Below are 21,700 nucleotides of genomic sequence, written 5' to 3'. Positions count from 1 at the left end.
CAGCTTTTCTTTGAGTGAATGTAGGGAAATGGAAAGCTTCAAGAGCATGGGAAGTGTCTGAAACATGGAACTCAGGAAAATGGTAACTGGAATGTTGCAGGAACTTCTTCCCAGGCCCCAGAAGGTGTGTTAGGTACAGCACCTGCATGGGCAGCAGCTTGGATCATTTCCATATTGAAATGCAAAGTGTCTCTGAGATTCTGCCTCTTCTGTGGTGGTTCTGTGGTGAGAGGAAAGGAAAGCAAAGAGGAGAGAAGTGGGGTTTTTCCTCCCTTGTCCCTAGAGCTTGTGTCACTGTGTGTGCTGTGGTGACTGCTGTTTCTGTAGGTCTTTGATCAGTATGTGAAAACCCGAGCAGAGGAGGAGCGCAAGGAGAAGAAAAATAAAATAATGCAGGCCAAGGAGGATTTCAAGAAAATGATGGAAGAAGCAAAGATTAATCCAAGGTAGGAGTTTCTTTGTGGTTCATGTGCATAAGCTCTACTAGGATGCAGCGTATTGGGTGGTGCTTTATTGATTAACCTTACTCAAAATAGGCAAAGAGAAGAAAAATCATGAGATGTTGTTGAAATCTTCCTTTGTGTGCTTGTTTTCCCCTAACCCATGAAATAACAGAACTTCTGATTTACATATTCAAGTTGAAGAAATCCCCAGCATGCTGCCTGGATTGTGGGAAAGGCCTGGGACCCACCACAAGTTTCTTCAATAACCCTGTTTCTTCTTAATCAGTCTTTGAGAAGCACTAGGGAGGTTTCTTGGGTTTGGAGGGGGCTGTAGGGATGTTCTTCTGGTTACAAACTATGTCAATAATTATATGATAAAATGTTCTGGTTGCTTTAATAAGCCCTGGCTACACCCCCCTCTCATTCAGACCCCTGGCAGCAGTCAGTGAGGGGATGACAGTGAATTCAAGATTTCACTGCTGGCTCTATTTGCTTCACAGCTTCTGCACACAGAGGTCATGAGATACATGCTTATGTCACCTGATAAGCTCCAAGGTGTCCTCTTTCAGCATCTCTTGGCTCATCTGGCATTAATTCTTTCCCAGTGAAATAACAGCTCATTTGTTTCACTTCAGCTCAGTTTTTTCCAGGGACTCATTTTGGAAATCTGGCGACAGTGCTGTGGTAACTTTTAAATTGCTTCAGAGCTAACTAATAACTCAGTGGCAGGCTGGAAGACTGGAGGCATGGAAATGCCTTAAGAAACACTTATGTTAGCTTTAGTATCCTCAGCTTTCAGCATTTCTTCAGTATGTCGTGTTGGGACTGATTCTTTACCTGATTATGGGCTGGGGTGGGGAAGAGAAGAGAATTCCAGCTGAAATACTGTCTTGTTTAATCTTATCCTTTGTCTTCTGGTTTCAGTGTTTGTCTAAAGATATTGCTGTACTTCTGTGAGTGCCAGACTGGTTTTTTATCATCCATCTCAGTCCAACATGCTCAAGAGTTTGTTCCACTTCACTTGAGCAGCTCTTGTTCTTCAATCTAGCTGTACATTCACTTTCTAATCTTTTTGAATAAGCTACCAAATTCTCTTCTTGTTTCAATTTACCCTACAGCAACAGTAGGCTGGATTTTCCAAGTCTAATTATTTCCATGCTGTGATGAAAACATTCGTATGATTATAAGTGTCTCACGTATTCTTGGGGCCAGATTTGCATCAGAGCTTGGAAAAAGCACAGTAGTGATTTTTTTCCGAGGTAAGTGGCAGTAATGTACCTGCTGCACAGGTTGGAATCTGGCCCTGGAGGTGAGAGAAGGCTCAGGGAGACGCTGTGGGATGAGGGGTTGAAGCCCAGTGGTGCTGCCTCTGCCCTGGTGCTTGCAGGGGTTTCAGCCCTGAGTGCTTCCAGCCCTGCAGGGGGAAGAGCTGGTGCAGCCTGTTCCCTGGGCACTCCTGCAAAGGCTGCCTTTCTTGGTGGACTCTTAGCATGGTTTGGCTGCAAGTGAATGCACCTGGGATTTTTGGTTTCACAGCTGTGAAATACCTGGACAGACTGGTGGCTGAACTGCTAACCCACAAGAAAGAAAAGAGTTTTGTAGACAACTGAGTTATTTTTTTCATTTCTTCTCCTTGGTTGCACTGTAGTCTCTCTCTACACCTGCCCCTTCTGCAGGTGGCTGAACAAACCAGCCCACCCTTGTAAGTCTCTGGCAAACACCTCTTGTATGAGTGCTGACTCCTGCTCTAGAGTTCATGGTCGAGCAGCTCTGTAGTGAGACCATAGGATTTGCCTTTGGGATTTGTCAGCTGTGCTCTGGCACGTTTTGCAGCAGGGGAAACACCTCCCTGCTGGAGCTGCCTCCAGCCCAGACAGCTCTGCCAAATGAGTTCACTTACCATTTTGTTGCAGAACTACTTTTAGTGAATTTGCAGCCAAGCATGCTAAAGACTCGAGGTTCAAGGCAATTGAAAAGATGAAAGATCGAGAGGCCTTGTTTAATGAGTTTATCTCAGCGGCAAGAAAGAAGGAGAAGGAAGACTCGAAGACCAGGGGAGAGAAGGTAAGGGGACTCTTGAGTTCCAGAGTGTGAGTGGTGTGAGAGAGGTGGGACAGAGCCAGTGCTTGGCTTCCCTGAGCCTTCCCAAGACTTCCCTAGAGCTCTCACAGGCAGACACTTCAGGGCTCCCCCTGGTCTCCTGAGCAATTCCAAGTTTGCAGTCTATTGATTTTTAAAGTATTTAGAACTGGATTGTGTTCACCTGTGAAGCTGAGTTTGTTTAAACAACACTGGGTTTTTTTTTAATTTACCCAAGCAGTAACATCATCTTCTTAACTGAAGTAATGCTTAATTTTTAATCTTTTTTATTAAGCTCTTTTATCCTGACACATGAAAAGGCAAAGGAGTCTTGCCCTGTTTGGCTGGAACCCCAAAGCTGCTCATTACCTCCCTGTTCCCTCAGTGGGGGCAGGCAGAACTTGCAATTCCCTGAGGACAGTCTCTCTAAAGTTTCAAACAGTTCCCTTTCCATCTCAAAGCAGGCACTTAGGGAGGGACTTTTTAAGCTTTGAATAAGTAGATCTCATGTATAAACTGCCCCTTATTAGATTTAAAGGTCAGCTGTTAGACATTAGTGAATTCCCAGTGTCATGTGCCTGCCCTGGCAGTGGTGGGGAGCAGCCCTGCAGATGGGACATCAGATGGGCCACCAAAGCCTGGGGCCACCAAAGCCTGGGGCCACTTGCTGCCACGTCCCTGTGTGTGTGTGAGTGGAGGTCACCTCTGAAGGCCAATCATTTTGGACATGTGGAAACCTGCAATTTTTATTATGTAGTGTGAAGTTACTGCAGACTTCCCTACCTGGAATACTGTCAGGAGAGAGAAATGCTGGGGGACAGCTCAGATTTGGGGACAGTTTCTTTCTTTGGAAAGCTTTGCATGTTTTTAAAATCTGGGTGATCTGGTGTAATTTGATTCTGTACTTGATTTTTTCAAACATTGCCTTATTGCTGTTGTTGTCCATAAATAATTGTGCTTTCAGAGGAGAACTGATGTAGTTCAAGACTAGATTTTGCATACTGCAGTTTGATTGTGAATATAGAATTTTAAAGTATTTTTGCAGCTTAATAGTGCAGTTGAAGACTTTAAAGAATAAATACTAATTTTGTTATTGCATGATTGTTCTAAAGTTGAAAAGTTAAAAGAAGAGATTGTATTTGTTTGCTTTGAATAATGTTTTTTTTTTCTCCAAAAGCCTTTTGTAACCATTTTATGTATTCTGTTTTATAACAAGTGGATAGACTTTACAGTTATGTGCTGTGCGGCCTGTCAATCAGTTCAGTCTGACAGCTGTCAATCACTGACACGCAAATATTATGGGATTCCCTAGTGAGGAAAGCATTGGTATCTCTGTGTGGTGACTTTAGCCTCCCGCAGTTCCGGTACTTTACATTTTTTTAGTTTTTTTCCTTGTGAAGTGATGAGAGTTGTACCTGCAATGTGTTAACTGCCAAAAAAAAAAAAAAAAAAAAGACTTCTAAATACACCTGAAATGTTTTCAGCCTTATTTTCCTTTGATTTTGAAAGTGCTTAAAGCATAACAGAAAATTTAAGGCATTTAACCTGAAGCTTTCTCAGTCTGTCCAAAATCTTTACTTAGGGAGAATCAACTTTACAGAAATCTTTAACGTAAGGGTTTTAGATTATATATGTATATGATGTTTGATTTTGCATTATGGGGTTATGGCTTATGGGATGGGGGTGGAGTAGCCAGCTTTCCCAGTGGTTTTATTGCTGTGCCTGATCTCAGTGAGTAAATCCAGCACTTCTCAGATGGCAGAGAGGAGCAGGGGGGGTTAAGGATTCCAGGGAAGGCACTGGGCAGGTAGTGGTGCCCAGCTGCTCCTTTGGCCTTGTCCTGGGTGAGCTGTCCCAGCTGTCCCAGATGTCCCAGCCTGCTGCAGACCCTGCCCTGTGACTGTCCCCAGCCACAGCTGTGTGTGACACTGCCCTTGGTCCCTGTGGGCAGGCACACCCTGCCCACAGCTGCCACCTGAAAACATTACTCCCTGGGGAGATGCTTTACATTCAATTGTTTGAGACATTTTCATCTTCTATTTGCAATTTGAAACGAGCTGGCAACTCCTGTGCTGTGTACAGGGTACCTCAGTGAGAACTGCTTTAGAGCACTGAGCCTGAAGTGCTGCTGTTTTTCCTGGGGAGGGAATTGGCTGTGCCCTCCTGTCTCCTGCCCAGTGGGGAGCTGGCAGGGCTGCAGCTGGGCAGGGGCTGCAGAGGGGTTCAGGGGTGAGGGGTGCCCTGGGGGATTTGGAGGGTTTGGGTGCTCTTATCACCACACAGCTGGGCAGGGGCTGCAGAGGGGTTCAGGTGGTGGGGGATGCCCTGGGCAGGGGGTTCAGGTAGTGGGGGATGCCCTGGGCAGGGGGTTCAGGGAGTGGGGGATGCCCTGGGCAGGGGGTTCAGGTAGTGGGGATGCCCTGGGCAGGGGGTTCAGGGAGTGAGGGGTGCCCTGGGCAGGGGGTTCAGGTAGTGGGGATGCCCTGGGCAGGGGGTTCAGGGAGTGAGGGGTGCCCTGGGCAGGGGGTTCAGGTAGTGGGGGATGCCCTGGGCAGGGGGTTCAGGGAGTGAGGGGTGCCCTGGGCAGGGGGTTCAGGTAGTGGGGGATGCCCTGGGCAGGGGGTTCAGGGGTGAGGGGTGCCCTGGGCAGGGGCTCCAGAGGGATTTGGGGGGTTTGGGTGCTCTTAGCTCCACTCAGCTGGGCAGGGGCTCCCAGGAGATGCAGGGGTGCCCCTGGCAGCTCTGCGGGAGCATCTTCATGCAGCCCCTGGTGGTGGCCTCGGGTGAAGCTTTGTGTGGCAGCTGGTGGCACTGTGCTCCTGGCACCCACCTGTGCAATACACACACAGGTGATCTGTGCAAGAGCTTGGGGATACCCTTACCTTAGAGACTTCTGTAGTAACAGCTGGGGACTGTTTGGTTTCTAACAAATATTTCAAATGCCATGGCTTAGAAAGCTTCATATTTTGAAACTGCATGCATGTTTTATGATGTTTTGAAACAACAGTCTTAATTTTACAATGAATAAACAGTTTGCTTAGCATTTTGTTGAGCTCCTTTAAGATAAAGCAGTAGTGCTGTAGCTGTAGCACAACATCCCACTGGTACTAAGGGGCTGGTCCCTGATCTCTGCTTTACTGTCTTAGTCTCCTTTGGTATAGTAAAGAAAGCCTATAGAGCCTTTTATGTTTATATGCTAATATTTTGAAGAGCTGAAAGTATTGGTGGGCAAGGCTGCAGAAAGTTTGTGCTGATCTTCATTCCATTACTAAACACATTTTAGGGGATGAGGATGTGCCAGGTCTCTGGCAAGCTGGAGCCTGCTCTGTCCATCTGCTCCCTTCCCTGAGGAACTGCAGTGTTCAGCTTTCCCTTCTTTAAGGGATGGGAGGGGAGAGAACTATCAAGTACCAGCCAGCCCTCCTCCTGGATTTGGGTTTTGATCCAGGTGCCATGGAGCTGTGTGGGCAGGGTGTGGGGTGCTGTGGAGGCAGAACCTGGTGCCCTGCCCTGGTGTAGCCCTGGCCCAGCAGGGCAGCCCAGCCATGGGGTGACCTGAGAGCTACAGTGCAGCAGGAGCAGGGACATCAGCTTCCCCAGAAATCCAGCTCTCTAACAAAGGCACAGTGGTTGCCCTTACAGCTGCTGGCTCTGGGACTCTGGGTGAAAACATGTTGCTCCTTGTATTGAATTAAACCTGCTGTGATTGATCCTCTGCCAGCCCTTGCAGTGGCTGTGACAGACACAAACAAGACATGCCATTTCCAACTGACAAAGTAGACTAAAACAGTTCTTTTAAACTTTTATGTAAATGTGCATGTCCATCCTAAATATAATTTTCTTAATTACCCTATGTGGATAATTCTTTATTGGTTAGATCCATCTTAAGACATGGCTCTTTGTTGGCAGATCCAGGCATTTGCCTCTGTTAATTGTACACCTGGAGGATAAATCCATAAGCACCTGATTTCTCTAGAACCCTGTTTCAAGCTGCATGGCTTCTGGAGTACTGATATGCAAAATGCTATCATGCAGCATCAGTAACTTGTTAATTTGACATATATAAAAGCTCAAAACCAAACTTAAATTGGAGTAAAGTAATAAAGAGTGTATTGGTGGATCATTCTTTATATATAGAGTTCATCTTAGATGTAGCAGATCACCTAAATGAATCTGCTTTAGCAAAATTGTCTCAAGGAACAGTGAATTTGGGCTGCAGTTATGACTAAATTCAGAGTTTTAGTGATTGCTCTAAATTGCAATGGTGTGTAATGTTAATGTGATCTGTCTGATGAAGGTAAGTCAGCTCCCTTTTTCATAAGAGCAAACTGCGGGATATTAAAGCATCTTTCTCAAGTGCTGTTTTTCTGTTTCTGTGTGTGTAACAGATCAAAATGGACTTCTTTGAGCTGCTGGCAAACCACCACCTGGACAGTCAGTCTCGCTGGAGCAAAGTGAAGGACAAAGTGGAGACTGACCCGCGGTACAAGGCGGTGGACAGCTCCTCACAGAGGGAGGACCTGTTCAAGCAGTACATCGAGAAAATAGCCAAGGTGGGTCAGGAGCCCTGGGGAGGGCTCTGGGGAGCTGTGGGCACTGATCTGTGCTGAGCAGAATTCCACACCACGGTTACTCTGGGAGTACCCAGAATGGCAGCTTGGAACTCAGAAGTTCTGTCCCTGGTGGGATGCCTGTGGGACCCGTGTGCATGCACACACAGTGTCTGGGAGAAGTTATGCCTCAAAGATTCCTGTGAAATCACTGGTGGTAAAAATGCTGTAAAACTGCAGCAGCTACAGACAGCACATTGATTACTTCCTCCTAGGCTGGGCTGCATTTCCTCTGCTGTGATTTGCCCTGTCAGCTCTTGAAGCAAAATTCCGTAATGCGCAGATCCCAAATCCCTTTACAGTGCTCTGTTCTGGGCTGCTTTTAGCTCGACAGCCCTTTAGTTGTCCCTGCTGAGGAGCACTGCTGTCGCTGAGGCAGGGCTGTGGCTCCTTCCAGAACCTGGACTCGGAGAAGGAGAAGGAGCTGGAGCGGCAGGCGCGCATCGAGGCCAGCCTGCGGGAGCGCGAGCGCGAGGTGCAGAAGGCGCGCTCCGAGCAGACCAAGGAGATCGACCGCGAGCGCGAGCAGCACAAGCGCGAGGAGGCCATCCAGAACTTCAAAGCACTGCTCTCGGACATGGTGAGCCCTGCAGCCCTGCCTGCTCTGCTGGGCTCCTGGAAAGGCCTCTGGGCATCCCAGCTCTGCTCCAGACAGCAGGAGTCCCACTGGCTGTGCCTGGCTTGGAAGGGAAGGCTGTGCATTTAGGGTTCCCATCCAGGGGGTGCCTGGCTTGGAAGGGAAGGCTGTTTACGGTTTATTTAGGGCTCTCATGCAGAGGGTGCCCTGGTTGGAAGAGGAGGCTGTTTAGGGTTTATTTATAAAGGGTTCTCATGCAGAAGGTGCTTTGGTTGGAAGAGGAGGCTGTTTAGGGTTTATTTAGGGCTCTCATGCAGAGGGTGCCCTGGTTGGAAGAGGAGGCTGTTTAGGGTTTATTTAGGGCTCTCATGCAGAGGGTGCTCTCCAGGCTGGAAGCAGGTCACTGCAGAGCTCCTGGTGTCTCTGGAAATAAAGATCTCCCAGGCTGCCTTTCCTGGTGAACACAGGGTGGTGCACACAGAGCAGGAAGGAAAGGAGGGTGTTTGGATTTTGTGGTTTTGAGAATGCCCAGCCAGGCCAGTGGGACATCTGTGTCTGCTCCAAACCAGTGCAGAGATTCCTTCTGCCCCTGCCTGTTCAGTGTTTGTGGTGAACCTGCTGCCGTCCCTTATTAAAAGCTGAGGGTTTATCTTCTCTTTTAACCCTATTTCAAACAAGACAAAAGCTAAGCTGTGGCACTGCCAGTGGGCTGTTCCAGAGCTGGTTTAAACGCCCCGTCCCGCCCAGGTGCGCTCCTCGGACGTGTCCTGGTCCGACACGCGGCGCACGCTGCGCAAGGATCACCGCTGGGAGTCGGGCTCGCTGCTCGAGAGGGAGGAGAAGGAGAAGCTCTTCAACGAGCACATCGAGGCACTCACCAAAAAGAAGAGAGAACATTTCAGGCAACTTCTGGATGAAACTTCAGCGGTGAGAGTTGTTAATGATGTTAAATGTTGTTAATTGATGATCTTTGCAGCCCACTGGGATTTCTCTTTTTCTGCTTTTCTGCTCCACAGATTGGTTTGGTTTTATTTCTACGTTCTCTTTGCTTCATCACTCTTTTCTCCTTCATAACAAAATCTGTTCATTATGTTTCCTTACCTGTTTATCTGTCATTTTACTTTGACTCAACATGCAGTTAATTTACATATAAACTTCTAATCTGTGATCTTTTCATCTTCTTTTTGTTTCTCCAGTACTGAGTTGTTTGATCCTCTTCACTGTCTGTTTCCTTCAGATATTCAGGGTGTTTGCCTTAGTGGCCATCAGTGTGGTCTTACCCAGTTCATGTTCTGATCTTCTCCTGCTGAACCTGAACTTTTATTCTGCTCATGCTGTGGAATGCATCTCTGATTCTGTGCATTGGGGGTTTAGTGAAGTTTCCTCTTTTGTAGTTCTGTGCCAGCTTCAGGCAGCTTTCATGTAACCTGGAGGTTTTTACCTGATTTTTAATGTATTAGTTATTTTAGTTAGAGGCAAGTTTTCTGCAGGTAATTTTTAACACAATATACATAATTGTACTAGAAAAAGACTTCAGAAAATAAATGATATTTGGAGGACCTTGATCTGAAAATGCCATCTCAAAATATGAAAGAAGAGTCACTATGTAAAAACAACTCATTATAAAATACAACAGTAATAGTATAAGTAATCATAACCCGGCACTTAACAGCAAGTTCATCAGTGGACTTGGGATATATTTAAAAGCTTCAGAGGTTAGTAGTGTTTACATTCCATATTCTAAATTACTTTTAATTTAACTATTTTTGCTTCTTTTGAAAGATAACTTTAACATCAACATGGAAAGAAGTGAAAAAAATCATTAAAGAAGATCCCAGGTGCATTAAATTCTCTTCGAGTGACAGGGTGAGTGTTTTGCATCACTCTTGCCAAGTTCCAGTCTGGTGCAGGGTGCAGGGAAGGGAGGTGGTGGCTGCTGCAGTGGGCTCAGCTCTGTGTGGACACAGGTGTTAGTAGTTAAATACAATTTTTAAAAAATAAAAAATGCAGAAGGTAAGGAAAGATGTAATTAACATGTAATTACTGCTGGTGTTCAGTGTGTTCAGCTGCAGGAAGCACTGGAGCTGCATTCAGTGGCCATGTTTTGTCTTTCATCTTTCAGAAAAAGCAGAGGGAGTTTGAGGAATACATCCGAGACAAATACATCACTGCCAAAGCTGACTTCAGGACACTGCTCAAGGAGACCAAATTCATCACCTACAGGTGGGGAGGGGCTTTTGTTCTGCTTTGTCACACAAGCAGCAGCCAGCTGCTGCCTGCTTTTTCCTGGCTGCTGTCTGTTACTGAGTGCTTAATGAACACAGGCCAGGTGTAGGCACAAGGCTGCTCTCAGTGCCCAGAGCAGTGTCTGTGCCCAGTGCCCAGCTAATGTGGCATCCTTGTAGCTCAGGTGTGGCCAAGGCCCTGTGTGCCTCCCCAGGCTCCCTGTGCGCCTCCCCAGGCTCCCTGTGCGCCTCCCCAGGCTCCCTGTGCGCCTCCCCAGGCTCCCTGTGCCTCCCCAGGCTCCCTGTGCCCCTCCCCAGGCTCCCTGTGCCTCCAGGGCTGTTCTCACACGTTGCTTGCAGATCCAAGAAGCTGATCCAGGAGTCAGACCAGCACCTGAAGGACGTGGAGAAGATCCTGCAGAACGACAAGCGCTACCTGGTGCTGGACTGCGTGCCCGAGGAGCGGCGCAAGCTGATCGTGTCCTACGTGGACGACCTGGACCGGCGCGGGCCCCCCCCTCCACCCACGGCCTCCGAGCCCACCCGCAGAACCACCAAATAACCAGCCAGGCTGCCCTGAGCCAGGCTGCCCTGAGCCAGGCTGGCCTGTGCCAGGCTGCCCTGTGCCAGGATGGCCTGTGCCAGGCTGCCCTGAGCCAGGATGGCCTGAGCCAGGCTGACCTGAGCCAGGATGGCCTGAGCCAGGCTGGCCTGAGCCAGGCTGCCCTGTGCCAGGCTGCCCTGTGCCAGGCTGCCTTGAGCCAGGCTGCCCTGAGCCAGGCTGCCTGTCACCCAGCGCTTGCATGAGCCATCAGGTCACACATCCATCGCTGTCAGTATACTCAAACATCCCAGCAGCAGAGGCAGGAGCAGCATTAGTGAACATTAAATGGTCTCTGGGGGGAAACCAACAACAAACCCACATTAAAGATATTTATGAGTTAATTGGAGCATGGCTGGCAAACCCCAGGGTGTGGGCTGTCTGGTGGCTGTGGGTCTCAGGGTGGTGTGTGAGGTGGGGGAGGACACTGCTACCTGGGGCTTTCCCCTCAGCAGTGTCCTGCCTGTGAGTCCCCAGGGTGCTCCTGGTGTGCTCTGAGCGTGTCCTGTGTGTGTGCCACAGCTGCCTCCTGCTGCCTGCAGTCCCTGCAGGAGGGGTGACATGCTCTGGTCGCTGAGATTACTGATCACTGACAGCCCCTCTGCAAACACCAGTCCCAGTTCTCTGCTTCCACCCTTGGGAGTGGAACTAAATCTGTTAGAGCTGAGTGGAGAACAGGGACTTGGAGACCAAACCAGGTTTATTCACAGGCTGCTCTGTTCCTGCCCCCAGCCATTGATTTGCAGCAGTCAGGTTGCTCTGCCCATGTGAAGTTCTGTCTGATGAGTTTTGCTCGAAGCTGGAAATCCCAGAGGTGACCGAGCAGGCCAGGACGGTTGTATAAACACATTTTTATTTACAATAAAGTGATCTTTACATACTTCTGGATTAGACTGTGCATACCCCCTCTGGGCAATTCTTGTAAACTATACTCCTGTTTTGAATGTTAAACTTGTGTTTCTAAAGTTTAATTTTGAAATGTTGGGATTGTTCAGTTTATGTATTTGAACTACAATAAACCAACCCTTTTTATATATGGATTGTACAGGCCTAATCCCGATTTCTGTTGGATTTTGTTGGACTTGTGAATTTATGAGTAAAGCAAACGACTGAAGTGATCCTGCCTACATTCTTGGCTGTGCTGGGCAGAACAGGGCCTGTGCCACTGAGCAGAGTGGGGTCAGCACGTGGGCAAGGGGGTGAGCAGAATGGTTTTCCAGTTTAGCTCTTTTGTCTGTTGCTTACACATTAGCTGGGGTGCTGCTGGTGGAGCGTGGAGCTGGTCCCCCCTGGCAGCCCCTTAGGCAGAGTCCCAGTTTCCCCAGGGTAGGGGGGCAGCCCATGGAATCCTCATCCAGCGGGGAGGTTGGGTTTGTTAAGGGATGCTGACTTTGCTGTGGCAGCCCAGAATGTCCCCTGGCTGGCCCTGCTCTCTGTGGCCAGGCACTCACAGCAGGGCACAGGTTAAATCCAAGTAGGCCTAAGAAAGGGAAAGAAACTCCACTTTTGGAAAAAAGCTGAACTAAGTTCTGCCTTGTGGGGCAACCAGATCCAGCAGCCCAGAATGTCCCACACCCGAGGGAGCAGAGGTTGGGCTCCTGCTGCTGGATGAAGGAGCAGCTACTGTGAAGGTGAATGAGGGTCTGAGGAGCATCTCCCTGACTGCACAGTCCCTGCCCTGCAGCTGCTGATTCAGGGCTGCTGTTTGAACTCAGCAGGAGCAGCCCAGAGTTGGGGCAGGGGCTGGGGGGGGGCCACCAGCTCCTGGGGCTCTGTCAAACCCCGGGGCTCCTGTGGGCTGGGGCCCTGCAGGGGCTCCCACTGCCACACCACACACTGCCCACTGTCCCCACTGTCCCCAGAGGGGCCCAGAATGCCCAGGGGATCCTCCCACTGCCACACCACACACGGCCCACTGTCCCCACTGTCCCCAGAGGGGCCTGGAAAGCCAGGGAATCCTCCCACTGCCACACCACACACGGCCCACTGTCCCCAGAGGGGCCCAGAATGCCCAGGGGATCTCTGTCACCCTCATGAGCACAGCCCTGCAGCCACCCCAGCCCAGGAGCCTCAGGCACTGCACAGAGACAGGTGTGGGACAAGTTCACTGACACCGCAGCACAGGCTCTCCTTACAGGACAAAAAGGAGCAATTTCTTATAAAATGGTTTGTTTACTCTTGCTATTTTATTTTACCATTTCATTTTTTAAAAAAAGTTACTCCTGAAAGCCGTCCCTTGGAATAAATCCGTTTGCCAGTGCTCTTTGCTCTTCCCTTGGAATGGCTCCTCTGGAGGTGCAGTGGGGCTCCCCAGCCTCCCCAGCTCCCGTGCAGTCCATGAGCTGGGTGGGAGTGCAGCAGTTTCTGTCTCTGCTCGGGATCCATGGTCGAGGGACTGTCCCAGGGTCCCTGGAGCTGTGGCTGCTGGGGGTGCCCACATCCCTCGGGGGGTGGCAGCAGGGTCACCTCGTGGAGCCACTGCCCAAGTGACGGTGCTGAATTTTGTAATTGGCTTCGTTTGCTTCTTGCTGCAGGAGCAGTTTTCAGATTTACAGAAAATCCAGTCAATCTTGTTTTATTGAGCAAGTGCTCAAGTGAAGAGGGACCTGAGCAATCTGTGGAGTAGAAAGAGGCAGCCTCGCCATGCAAAGAGAAAGAGTTACTGGTTTTATTATTTTTATCATTGTTATTATAATGTAGGACTGCAGACAGCCTCTCTCTGACACAGTCAGGGGCTAACAGCAATATACAGTTGGATTCCTTTTTAGGTCATAAATTAGCAACTTATACTTTATCTTTAAAAAAATTGAATAAATAAATAAATTAATTAAAAAAGAGAGAAAGAGAGAGAAAGAGAGAGACAGTCAGTCACGACATGCAAGAGCTCACAACAGAATGAGAAAAATGACCAAAGCAAAGCCCAGAACTGCAGCAGAGCCCAGGGTTGGTTTGGTTTGCGATCAATGCAGGTCGGAAGCATTGTTTATAAAGGTATTTCATATACCAAAGAAGGCACCACAGTATCTACAAAGCCCAATCCTCAGGAGGGTTCTGGGGGCTGGGGGGCAGCCTGGCTGGAGCAGACACATCTGGAGGTGCAGCACATACCCCCCCCCCCACGCTTGTCCATTGCAAAACTGAACTTTTCCATTTTGCGTTTGGTTTTGCTGTCTCTGTTGGTAAAACAAAACTGTTGTAATAAAAAGACAAATGTGGAAAATGGCAAAGGGAGGCAACATTCCAGTCTTCAACACAACAGGTGGAACATTTCTGGGATCAGGTGGAAAGCAATTGGGGTGGGACCACTGCCACCAGAGCTGGCCAGAGCCCGCGGTGTGTTACCCCATCAACCCCTTCCCCTGTTGGCAGCCCCCTCCACATCACCTCAGCCTGGGCAGAGGGCCACTGCCACCCCAGCACTGCCTGGGGACATGGGACAGCCGGGCCTGGCGTCTTCACACTGCCCTGCAAGAAGCCTCAGCTCTCCCTGTTTAAATCTGGTGTCTGGGGGGGTGCCCCCAGTGGCCCCTGGGCTGGGGTGCCCAGTGCTCCTCTGCACAACTGTGATCTGCAGAGCAGGAACTGAACAAACAACAGGAAGGAAAGGAAAAGAAAGAAAGAAAAGAGAAAAGAAAGGAAAGAAAGGAAATGAAGGAAGAAAGGAAGAAGGAAGAGCGGCTGAAGGAAGAAAGGAAGAAAGGAAAGGAACAGTTGAAACCTTGTGTTCACTGGTGTCAGTACACGAAAAGGAAGAGCTGCCCTCCTAGTTAACCTTGTCCTGGAATATGTACAGGTTGTTTGTAGCTGCCACAGCAATGATGTTCTCGGAGGGGTGCCAAGCTGTGTGCAGGATCTTTTTGCTAAAGTCCAGGCTGTCCACGCTGATCTCGTCCTTGCGGCGCTTGCCGCCCACGCAGACCTTGCGGGGTTTGAGCACGGCGCGGGGCTTGCTGCTCTCCCGCGACGCCTCCAGCGTCACGTCGCGCTTCGTGTTGCGGTCGAACATGCGGAAGAAGTTGTTGTAGGAGCCGGTCATGATGACACTGCAACGGGAAGGACAGAGGACTTTCACACCTTTCCACAGGCAGACTGCTGGTGACCAGACAACATCCAGGGCATGATGAGATTTGGGTGAGCGCTGGAATTTGTCTCAGGCCCAGTTGTGCCTCGTCACCTCACTCTGACGGCTCAGACAAAAACCATGACAGCCCTGCCAGGGCTCACACACTTCCTGCCACCCAGCTCGGTGTAAGTCACACCTGGACACTCATTACCCCCAGATTCTGGCAATCTGGAGTTAAACCACCTCCTCCAGAATGTGTCCAGGAGAGAGCAGGACCCTCAGACATCCCCACCTGTGTACAGACTGCAGGTGCAGGTGGCCCCTGCTGTGCCTCTGCAGACCCCCAGCCAGCCAAAAGCTGGGGAAGGGACCCCTTAGGCCAGCCCAAAGCCAGCACCCTGAGCTGAAGGCAGATGCTGACCTGTCAGAGCCGTTCCAGACACACTCGAACTTGTCAAAGATGCAGTCGTTCTCGTAGAGAGAGCAGAGCTTGCTCCGCAGGTAGTCATGGACCTGCCGGGGGGAGGGACAGGGTGAGGGCCCCACACTGACCAGCACAGCCCAGACAGACCAGCACAGCACTGGCACTGGCACTGGCAGACCAGCACAGCCCAGACAGACCAGCACAGCCCAGGCAGACCAGCACAGCCCTGGCACAGGGTGACAGTGGCAGGGTCACTGCTCTGCCCAAGGCCTCCCACCTGGCTATCCCAGCTATCAGCACCTGAGCATTCTCTCCTCACCCTCCCGCAGCCTGGGGACATGGTGACAGCTCACCAGGCCACTTGAGCCCACATTTAACAACTCTGCTTTCCACTACCTACAGGCACAAAGCTCCCACACGGGGGGGGCACACCCAGCTCCATACTGACCCGGAGTGTGGCTCAGGAAGGAGCTGGGGGCACCTGGCTGTGCCACACACACCTGGTAGGTCTCAATGGGCCGGTTCTCCATGTTCAGGTCCCACACCTTGACAGTGAGGTAGTCCCGGGTCATGATGTACCTTCCACTGTGGCTGAATTTGACATCAGAGATTGAGGAGATGATCTCAGAAAAAAATGACCGGTTACTTGGGTCTTCAGGCTCTTCAAAAACTGTGCAAGAGGAGAGAACAAGCCCCAGGATGAGCTGCGGCTGGAGCTCCCTGATTCAGGCCAGTGACCTGCCACCCTGTCCTGGCACCACAGGAAGCTTCTGGGAGAGAGCATTTGCATGATGCTGTACCCAGCAGCCACATGTGTGTAGGTTTATCACCCTCTCACCAAGTCCTGGAGCTCCAGTATAGTGGGGAAAATGTCTGAAGTGCCCATATAAATGATCTCTACAATGCAGAAAAGGCACTGCCCACAGCAGGACCAAGGCTGTGGGGTCCTTTCTCCACCAGCAGAAACCTGGAGGCTTTTTTTCATATCAAAAGTGGCAGCAACAAGAAAAGATAAAGCTCTCAGGCAGGCAGAAAGCAGCTGAGCCCAGGGTGTGTCTGGGCTCTGCTGGCACAGAGGGTCTCTCTGGCTCCCAGCACACAGGCAGTGCCACGCCAGGCTCCCAGCACACACAGAGCACAGGGAGATGCCAGGAGGGGCTCCCAGCACAGAGCTGGTGCTCCCAGTCCCTGGCTGGGTGTGGGAACCAAGGCCAGTGCCCAGGCAGGGCAGGGGCTCAGGGCAGCTATTTTTGCTTTGGCCTGAAGGCTTTTGTGTGGCTTTGCCCGTGCTGCAGAAGCAGATCCGGGCTGCTGAGCTCATGGAAAGGATTTCTGAGCACTAATTCTCTCTTACACAACAAACCTACTTTCCCTGGCACTGAGCGGGCGCTGCCCTGCCCAGCCCAGCTCCTTCTGCCAGCTCCCTCCTTCTGCAGCAGCCCCCAGCTCCCAGGGCAGGGGCAGCCCCGAGTCCTGAGCCCTGAACCCCGAGCCCTGAGTCCTGAACCCTGAGTCCTGAACCCCGAGCCCTGAACCCCGAGCCCTGAGTCCTGAACCCTGAGTCCTGAACCCCGAGCCCTGAGCCCTGAGTCCTGAGCCCTAAACCCTGAGCCCCGAGCCCTGAACCCCGAGCCCTGAGCCCTGAGCCCTGAACCCCGAGCCCTGAGTCCTGAACCCTGAGCCCTGAGCCCTGAGTCCTGAGTCCTGAGTCCTGAACCCTGAGTCCTGAACCCTGAGTCCTGAACCCTGAGCCCTGAGTCCTGAGTCCTGAACCCTGAACCCTGAGCCCTGAACCCTGAGTCCTGAACCCTGAACCCTGAACCCTGAGCCCTGAGCCCCGAGCCCCGAGCCTGTGGACGCCATTGAAGCCTCAGGCTCAAAATGGCAAGGGCTTGAAACATTTCTCAGGCAGGGAAGCTCCCAGGCTGAGACAGTTTCTCTCTCATGCAGAGAAAGTTTTCCCAGGCTGAGACAGTTTCTCAGTTCCAGCCTGAGCCTTTCCCAGGGTGATAACGCTGGGGAAAAATAAAAAGGAATTAATAACAAGATCTACACCTGTGCTTCGATGATAAACAGTTCTCACGGTTTGTGAGAAAGTTTTGTTTTCTTCAATTATCCAATAGACTGCTGTTCTGTTTGTAGTTTGCGGAACACACTATAAGAATGTGGTCCGCAGTTCAATAAACCGCTTCTTTAGCCACCTAGCTAGAGGAGTCCGTGTCGTTATTTTAGTGAAATACATCCCGAGTAGCGACACGAGCCCTGAGTCCTGAGTCCTGAGTCCCGAGTCCTGAACCCTGAGCCCTGAACCCTGAGTCCTGAACCCTGAGCCCTGAACCCTGAGCCCTGAGCCCTGAGTCCTGAGCCCTGAGCCCTGAGTCCTGAGCCCTGAGCCCTGAGCCCTGAGCCCTGAGCCCTGAGCCCTGAGCCCTGAGCCCTGAGCCCTGAGCCTGCCATGGCCTGGGAGGTGAGTGTGGGTGGCCATGGGGATCACAGGGGGAGAAGGGAAGGAGGCACTGGGGTACAGCCAGGCCCAGGTGTGTCCTTCTGCATCCCTTTGGAGCCCGGGGCCCTGCGGCACATCCAGCCCAGCTCAGGGCTCTGTGGCATAGCCAGCACAGCCCAGGGCTCTGTGGCACAGCCAGGCCCAGCTCAGGGCCCTGTGGCACACCCAGGGCTCTGTGGCACACTCAGGGCTCTGTGGCACACACAGGGCCATGTGGCACACCCAGGGCTCCCTGGCACACCCAGCCCAGCTCAGGGCTCTGTGGCACACTCAGGGCTCTGTGGCACACACAGGGCCATGTGGCACACCCAGGGCTCCCTGGCACACCCAGCCCAGCTCAGGGCTCTGTGGCACACTCAGGGCTCTGTAGCACACCCAGGACTCCCTGGCACACTCAGGGCTCTGTGGCACACCCGGCCCAGCCCAGGGCTCTGTGGCACACTCAGGGCTCTGTGGCACACCCAGGGCTCCCTGGCACACCCAGCCCAGCTCAGGGCTCCGTGGCACAGCCAGGCCCAGCTCAGGGCCCTGTGGCACACCCAAGGCTCCCTGGCACACTCAGGGCTCTGTGGCACAGCCAGGCCCAGCTCAGGGCTCCCCAGCACACTCACACTTGGCGTGGCGGTCGCAGAGCGCGGCCGTGCGCATGTCGCACAGGCGGATGGTGCCCTTGCTGCTGCTGTACACGAAGGTGTTGCAGTGGTGCGGGTGGAACTCGGCTGCCGTGATCACCTCGGTCAGCTCCTCCATGTTGGCGGGTTTGATGTCCACGATGTCTGGCAGGGCGAGTCAAGGAGCGCGCGAGGCCTGGCCCGGCCCGGGCCTGCTGCTGCCTCTGGGCACCATCCCCCACGCTGCCAGAGCCGGGCTGGCACCTCCAGAACCGGGCTGGCACCTCCAGAGCCGGGCTGGCACCGCCAGAACCGGGCTGGCACCTCCAGAACCGGGCTGGCACTGCCAGAACCGGGCTGGCACCTCCAGAACCGGGCTGGCACCGCCAGAACCGGGTTGGCACCTCCAGAACCGGGCTGGCACCGCCAGAACCGGGCTGGCACCTCCAGAACCGGGCTGGCACCGCCAGAACCGGGCTGGCACCTCCAGAACCGGGCTGGCACCGCCAGAGCCGCAGCTCTGGTACCAGGGCTGGAGACCCTCTGTGGGGCAGGGACCTGCTCTGCCCACCCACTCCAGCCGCAGGAAATGTCTTTTAGCACAGCACTGTGGCGTGGTAACCTACTGAAAAGCGCAGTGGCAGCAAAGCCCAGGGCACAGCAGCCACACAAACCCGTGTGTAAGTCCCTGGGGCCGTGGGAACTCGCTGAGGTCTGGCACACAGTGCTCCCCACCCTCATCCTCGCACAAGCAGCATCACAGCCTCCTCTCTGCCCAGAGCTCCCACACGCCTATGGCTGCTGAAACCCTCTCCATCTGCCTAAACCATGCCCCAGGGGTTTCTCGGCAGGAAACACCACATAAATACCACCAATGATTCATGCCCTGTTTATTATTTCCGATGTGGCTGTCACCTGCTGCAGGGTGTCACAGGCACTGCACCATCAGTGCTTCCATCTTCCCCAAGGCATTGTCTCCTCATCACCTGCAGCGCCCCCGGCGCCTGCCCCACCAGACCCTGCGGGCAAATTCAGAAATGTGTCACCCACACGTCACCGGGTGACAGCAGCAGTGGTGGCAGCGCCAGCTGAGCCTGTGCCGTGCAGGGAGCGGCTCCGTGCCAGTGCTGGGTGCCTCGTCTGGGCACAGCCTGGCACAGATGAGAGGAGTGCCTCGAGAACGGCACCTGGACCGGGGACATCAGTGCTCGGGGTCAGGGCACAGCAGGCAGCTGTGTCACACTCCTCACTCCTGCCAGCCCTGCCGAGGTGAAGGGCACCACAGCGGTGTGGGGCTCAGCCAGCTGCTGCCCTGTCCCCGACCTCACCGGGACCCGGGGCTGTCCCCAGAGCCACGCACACCAAAGGATACTAAAGCTCTGGTTGGTGATTTCAAAGTTCCACAGGTTTATCCGCAGGTCGTCGGCGGACATGTAGGTCTCGTAGTCGCTGTTGACAGAGATGGAGTTGATGTGGTAGGTGTGGGCGTTGGCGAACACCCTGCGGGGAGTGGCCTCCACCATCAGGTCCATGGGCCGCAGCACGGGCACCTGCGGAGGGCAGAGGGACGCAGGGAGTGAGGCAGGACAGCCCAGAGCACGGCTGCCTGGCACGGGATCCTCCAGGGCCCTCAGAGCTCTGCCAGTGCTGCTGCCACCCTCCCAACAGAGAACCAGAATGCCTGCCCGAGGCTGCGACAGGAGGACAAGCAGACCCAAAAGCCACCCAGTTCCGAGAGAGGCCTCAGGATGGTTAGAGCACAGGGAAGCAGTGAGAGCCCAGGAAACCAGGCTCTGATCTTGCTGCAGCAACCACTCCAGCTTTGAAACAAAAAACAACCAAAGAACCTCTTCTGCTTTGTTTTGTCACCGTTAGCCAGGATCTGAAATTCCTGGAGCATTTCTGGCAGAGCTACATTTCTTGAAAGAGCCAAGTGAGCACGTTTTTTCTTTAAACTCTTTTGCATTGTCTCACAGTGAGGTGAAGGGACACACAGACAGGGACAGACAGAAGCACCAGGAACTGAGCTTTGATGTTTGCCTTTAGATAAATCAGCATAACCCTGTGGAGAGTGGGGAGTGTGTGTGAGGAGTGGGGTCAGTAATAGCCCTGGACTCAGTGCTCTGCAGGCAGCTCCATACTCCAGGAAGGTACCAGCCCATGTTCCTGCTCGGCAGGGAGCTCTTTCCCCTGCTGCCTCATGACTTGTGCTGTCTGTGTGCTGCCTGCAGAGATGTCCTTGGCTGCAGAGGTGGCATGGGAGTGACAACAGAGTGCTGGTGCTGCCAGCTCAGAGCCTGAGCCTGATGTGATGAGCCTGGGCACTAATTGCACCTGACACGGCCAATGGTGCTTCGTTTGCACTGACAGATCCTGCTCAGCCAGCTGGGGCTGGGGCTGGGACTACAGGGACACTTTCTTTATGTCTGGGACTTGGCCTGTCACCAGGTAAAGCCCCACAAGAGGGACAAACCTGGTTATCCATCAGTGGTTTGCTAAAGCAGGGATTTTTATCTGCACTGAAACATGGAAACCAGCGTGCCACATGCTGCAAGCTCCTGCTTAAGGGTGTCAGCAATGAGGATTTAACCCTGAAGCACTGAAGCTTTGAGGCAGGAGCAGTCAGGAATTTGCCAGGAGCAGAAGCTGAGCTGGTTCTCCAACAGCAGCACAGGGACCCTGGCTCAGGACTGCCAAGGAGAGCAGCTGCCCAGACACCAACAAGTGGGGCAATGTGGCAGCAACTGGAACTGGTCCTTGTGCTTTTCTGAAGCAGGCACAGGCCAAGTCAGCTTCTGCCCAACCCACCCAGATCAATCAGCAGTGCCACAACAATCCTGAACAGCAGAGAGCCCCTTGTGCATCGACCCCTGTGCCAGCCCCAGAGCCCCGCTCAGGGCAGGCTCTGGGGTCACACACACCCATCATTACATGGTAATTAAGTGTAACAAAGAGCATCAATACACAGAGATTGTGTCAAAGAAAATAAAACACTAAAAAATTCAATCACTTTCTGTTTTCAGGAAGGGGAGCAATGCCAGACACTTTTCATTTAAAACAAAGTAAATCTTCATTTTGATTCCTGCTTTTAGCTCTGTGGTTACCTGACAGGTGTGGCAGAGCTGGCCACAGGCAGCTTACCCTGCCTGCTGCTGGGCACCCCTGCACTGGCCTTGGGCAGCCAGGCTCTGAGCTGGCACGTGGGGAGAGCTTTTCTCACTCCTGAATCCATGGCAGGACACACTCTGTGCCCCTCTGGGGACAGCTGAGCAGTGCCAGCACCAGGCCAGCACAGTGCCAGTGCCAGGCCAGCACAGTGGCAGTGCCAGCACCATGGCAGTGCCAGCACCATGGCAGTGCCAGCACACTGCCAGGCCAGCACAGTGGCAGTGCCAGCACAGTGCCAGTAGCAGTGCCAGCACAGTGGCAGTGCCAGCACAGTGGCAGGCCAGCACAGTGGCAGTGCCAGCACAGTGGCAGTGGCAGTGCCAGCACCGTGGGCCACCACAAGCCCTGCTGCCCCAGCCCAGCCCCTGCTGCACAGCAGCATGGCCAGAACTC

General features: G+C 52.6%; 2 protein-coding genes across 7 annotated transcripts in view; one reads left to right on the top strand and one right to left on the bottom strand.

Moving 5' to 3' along the window:
- Positions 1-11,653, top strand: part of TCERG1 (transcription elongation regulator 1) — a 29,605-nt gene extending 17,952 nt beyond the window's left edge. For all 5 annotated transcript variants that reach the window (XM_056502300.1, XM_056502298.1, XM_056502297.1 and 2 more), the window contains 8 exons: positions 328-446; positions 2,357-2,507; positions 6,911-7,075; positions 7,530-7,712; positions 8,457-8,636; positions 9,492-9,575; positions 9,832-9,932; positions 10,295-11,653. In XM_056502300.1, the coding sequence (XP_056358275.1) occupies positions 328-446; positions 2,357-2,507; positions 6,911-7,075; positions 7,530-7,712; positions 8,457-8,636; positions 9,492-9,575; positions 9,832-9,932; positions 10,295-10,496 (1,185 nt within the window). In that variant the 3' untranslated portion in view covers positions 10,497-11,653. The remainder of the gene's footprint in view (positions 1-327; positions 447-2,356; positions 2,508-6,910; positions 7,076-7,529; positions 7,713-8,456; positions 8,637-9,491; positions 9,576-9,831; positions 9,933-10,294) is intronic.
- Positions 11,654-12,693: 1,040 nt separating this feature from the next.
- The window catches only part of PPP2R2B (protein phosphatase 2 regulatory subunit Bbeta), a 56,621-nt gene continuing 47,614 nt past the window's right edge, over positions 12,694-21,700 (bottom strand). For both annotated transcript variants that reach the window (XM_056502524.1, XM_056502525.1), the window contains 5 exons: positions 19,512-19,689; positions 18,140-18,304; positions 15,523-15,692; positions 15,020-15,111; positions 12,694-14,578 (listed from right to left, as the gene is read on the bottom strand). In XM_056502524.1, coding sequence (XP_056358499.1) covers positions 14,299-14,578; positions 15,020-15,111; positions 15,523-15,692; positions 18,140-18,304; positions 19,512-19,689 — 885 coding nt within the window. In that variant the 3' untranslated portion in view covers positions 12,694-14,298. The remainder of the gene's footprint in view (positions 14,579-15,019; positions 15,112-15,522; positions 15,693-18,139; positions 18,305-19,511; positions 19,690-21,700) is intronic.

The sequence above is a fragment of the Oenanthe melanoleuca genome, chromosome 13 (genome assembly GCF_029582105.1).
Source record: "Oenanthe melanoleuca isolate GR-GAL-2019-014 chromosome 13, OMel1.0, whole genome shotgun sequence".
Lineage (NCBI taxonomy): Eukaryota > Metazoa > Chordata > Aves > Passeriformes > Muscicapidae > Oenanthe > Oenanthe melanoleuca.
This window is presented reverse-complemented; position numbering and strand designations above follow the sequence as displayed.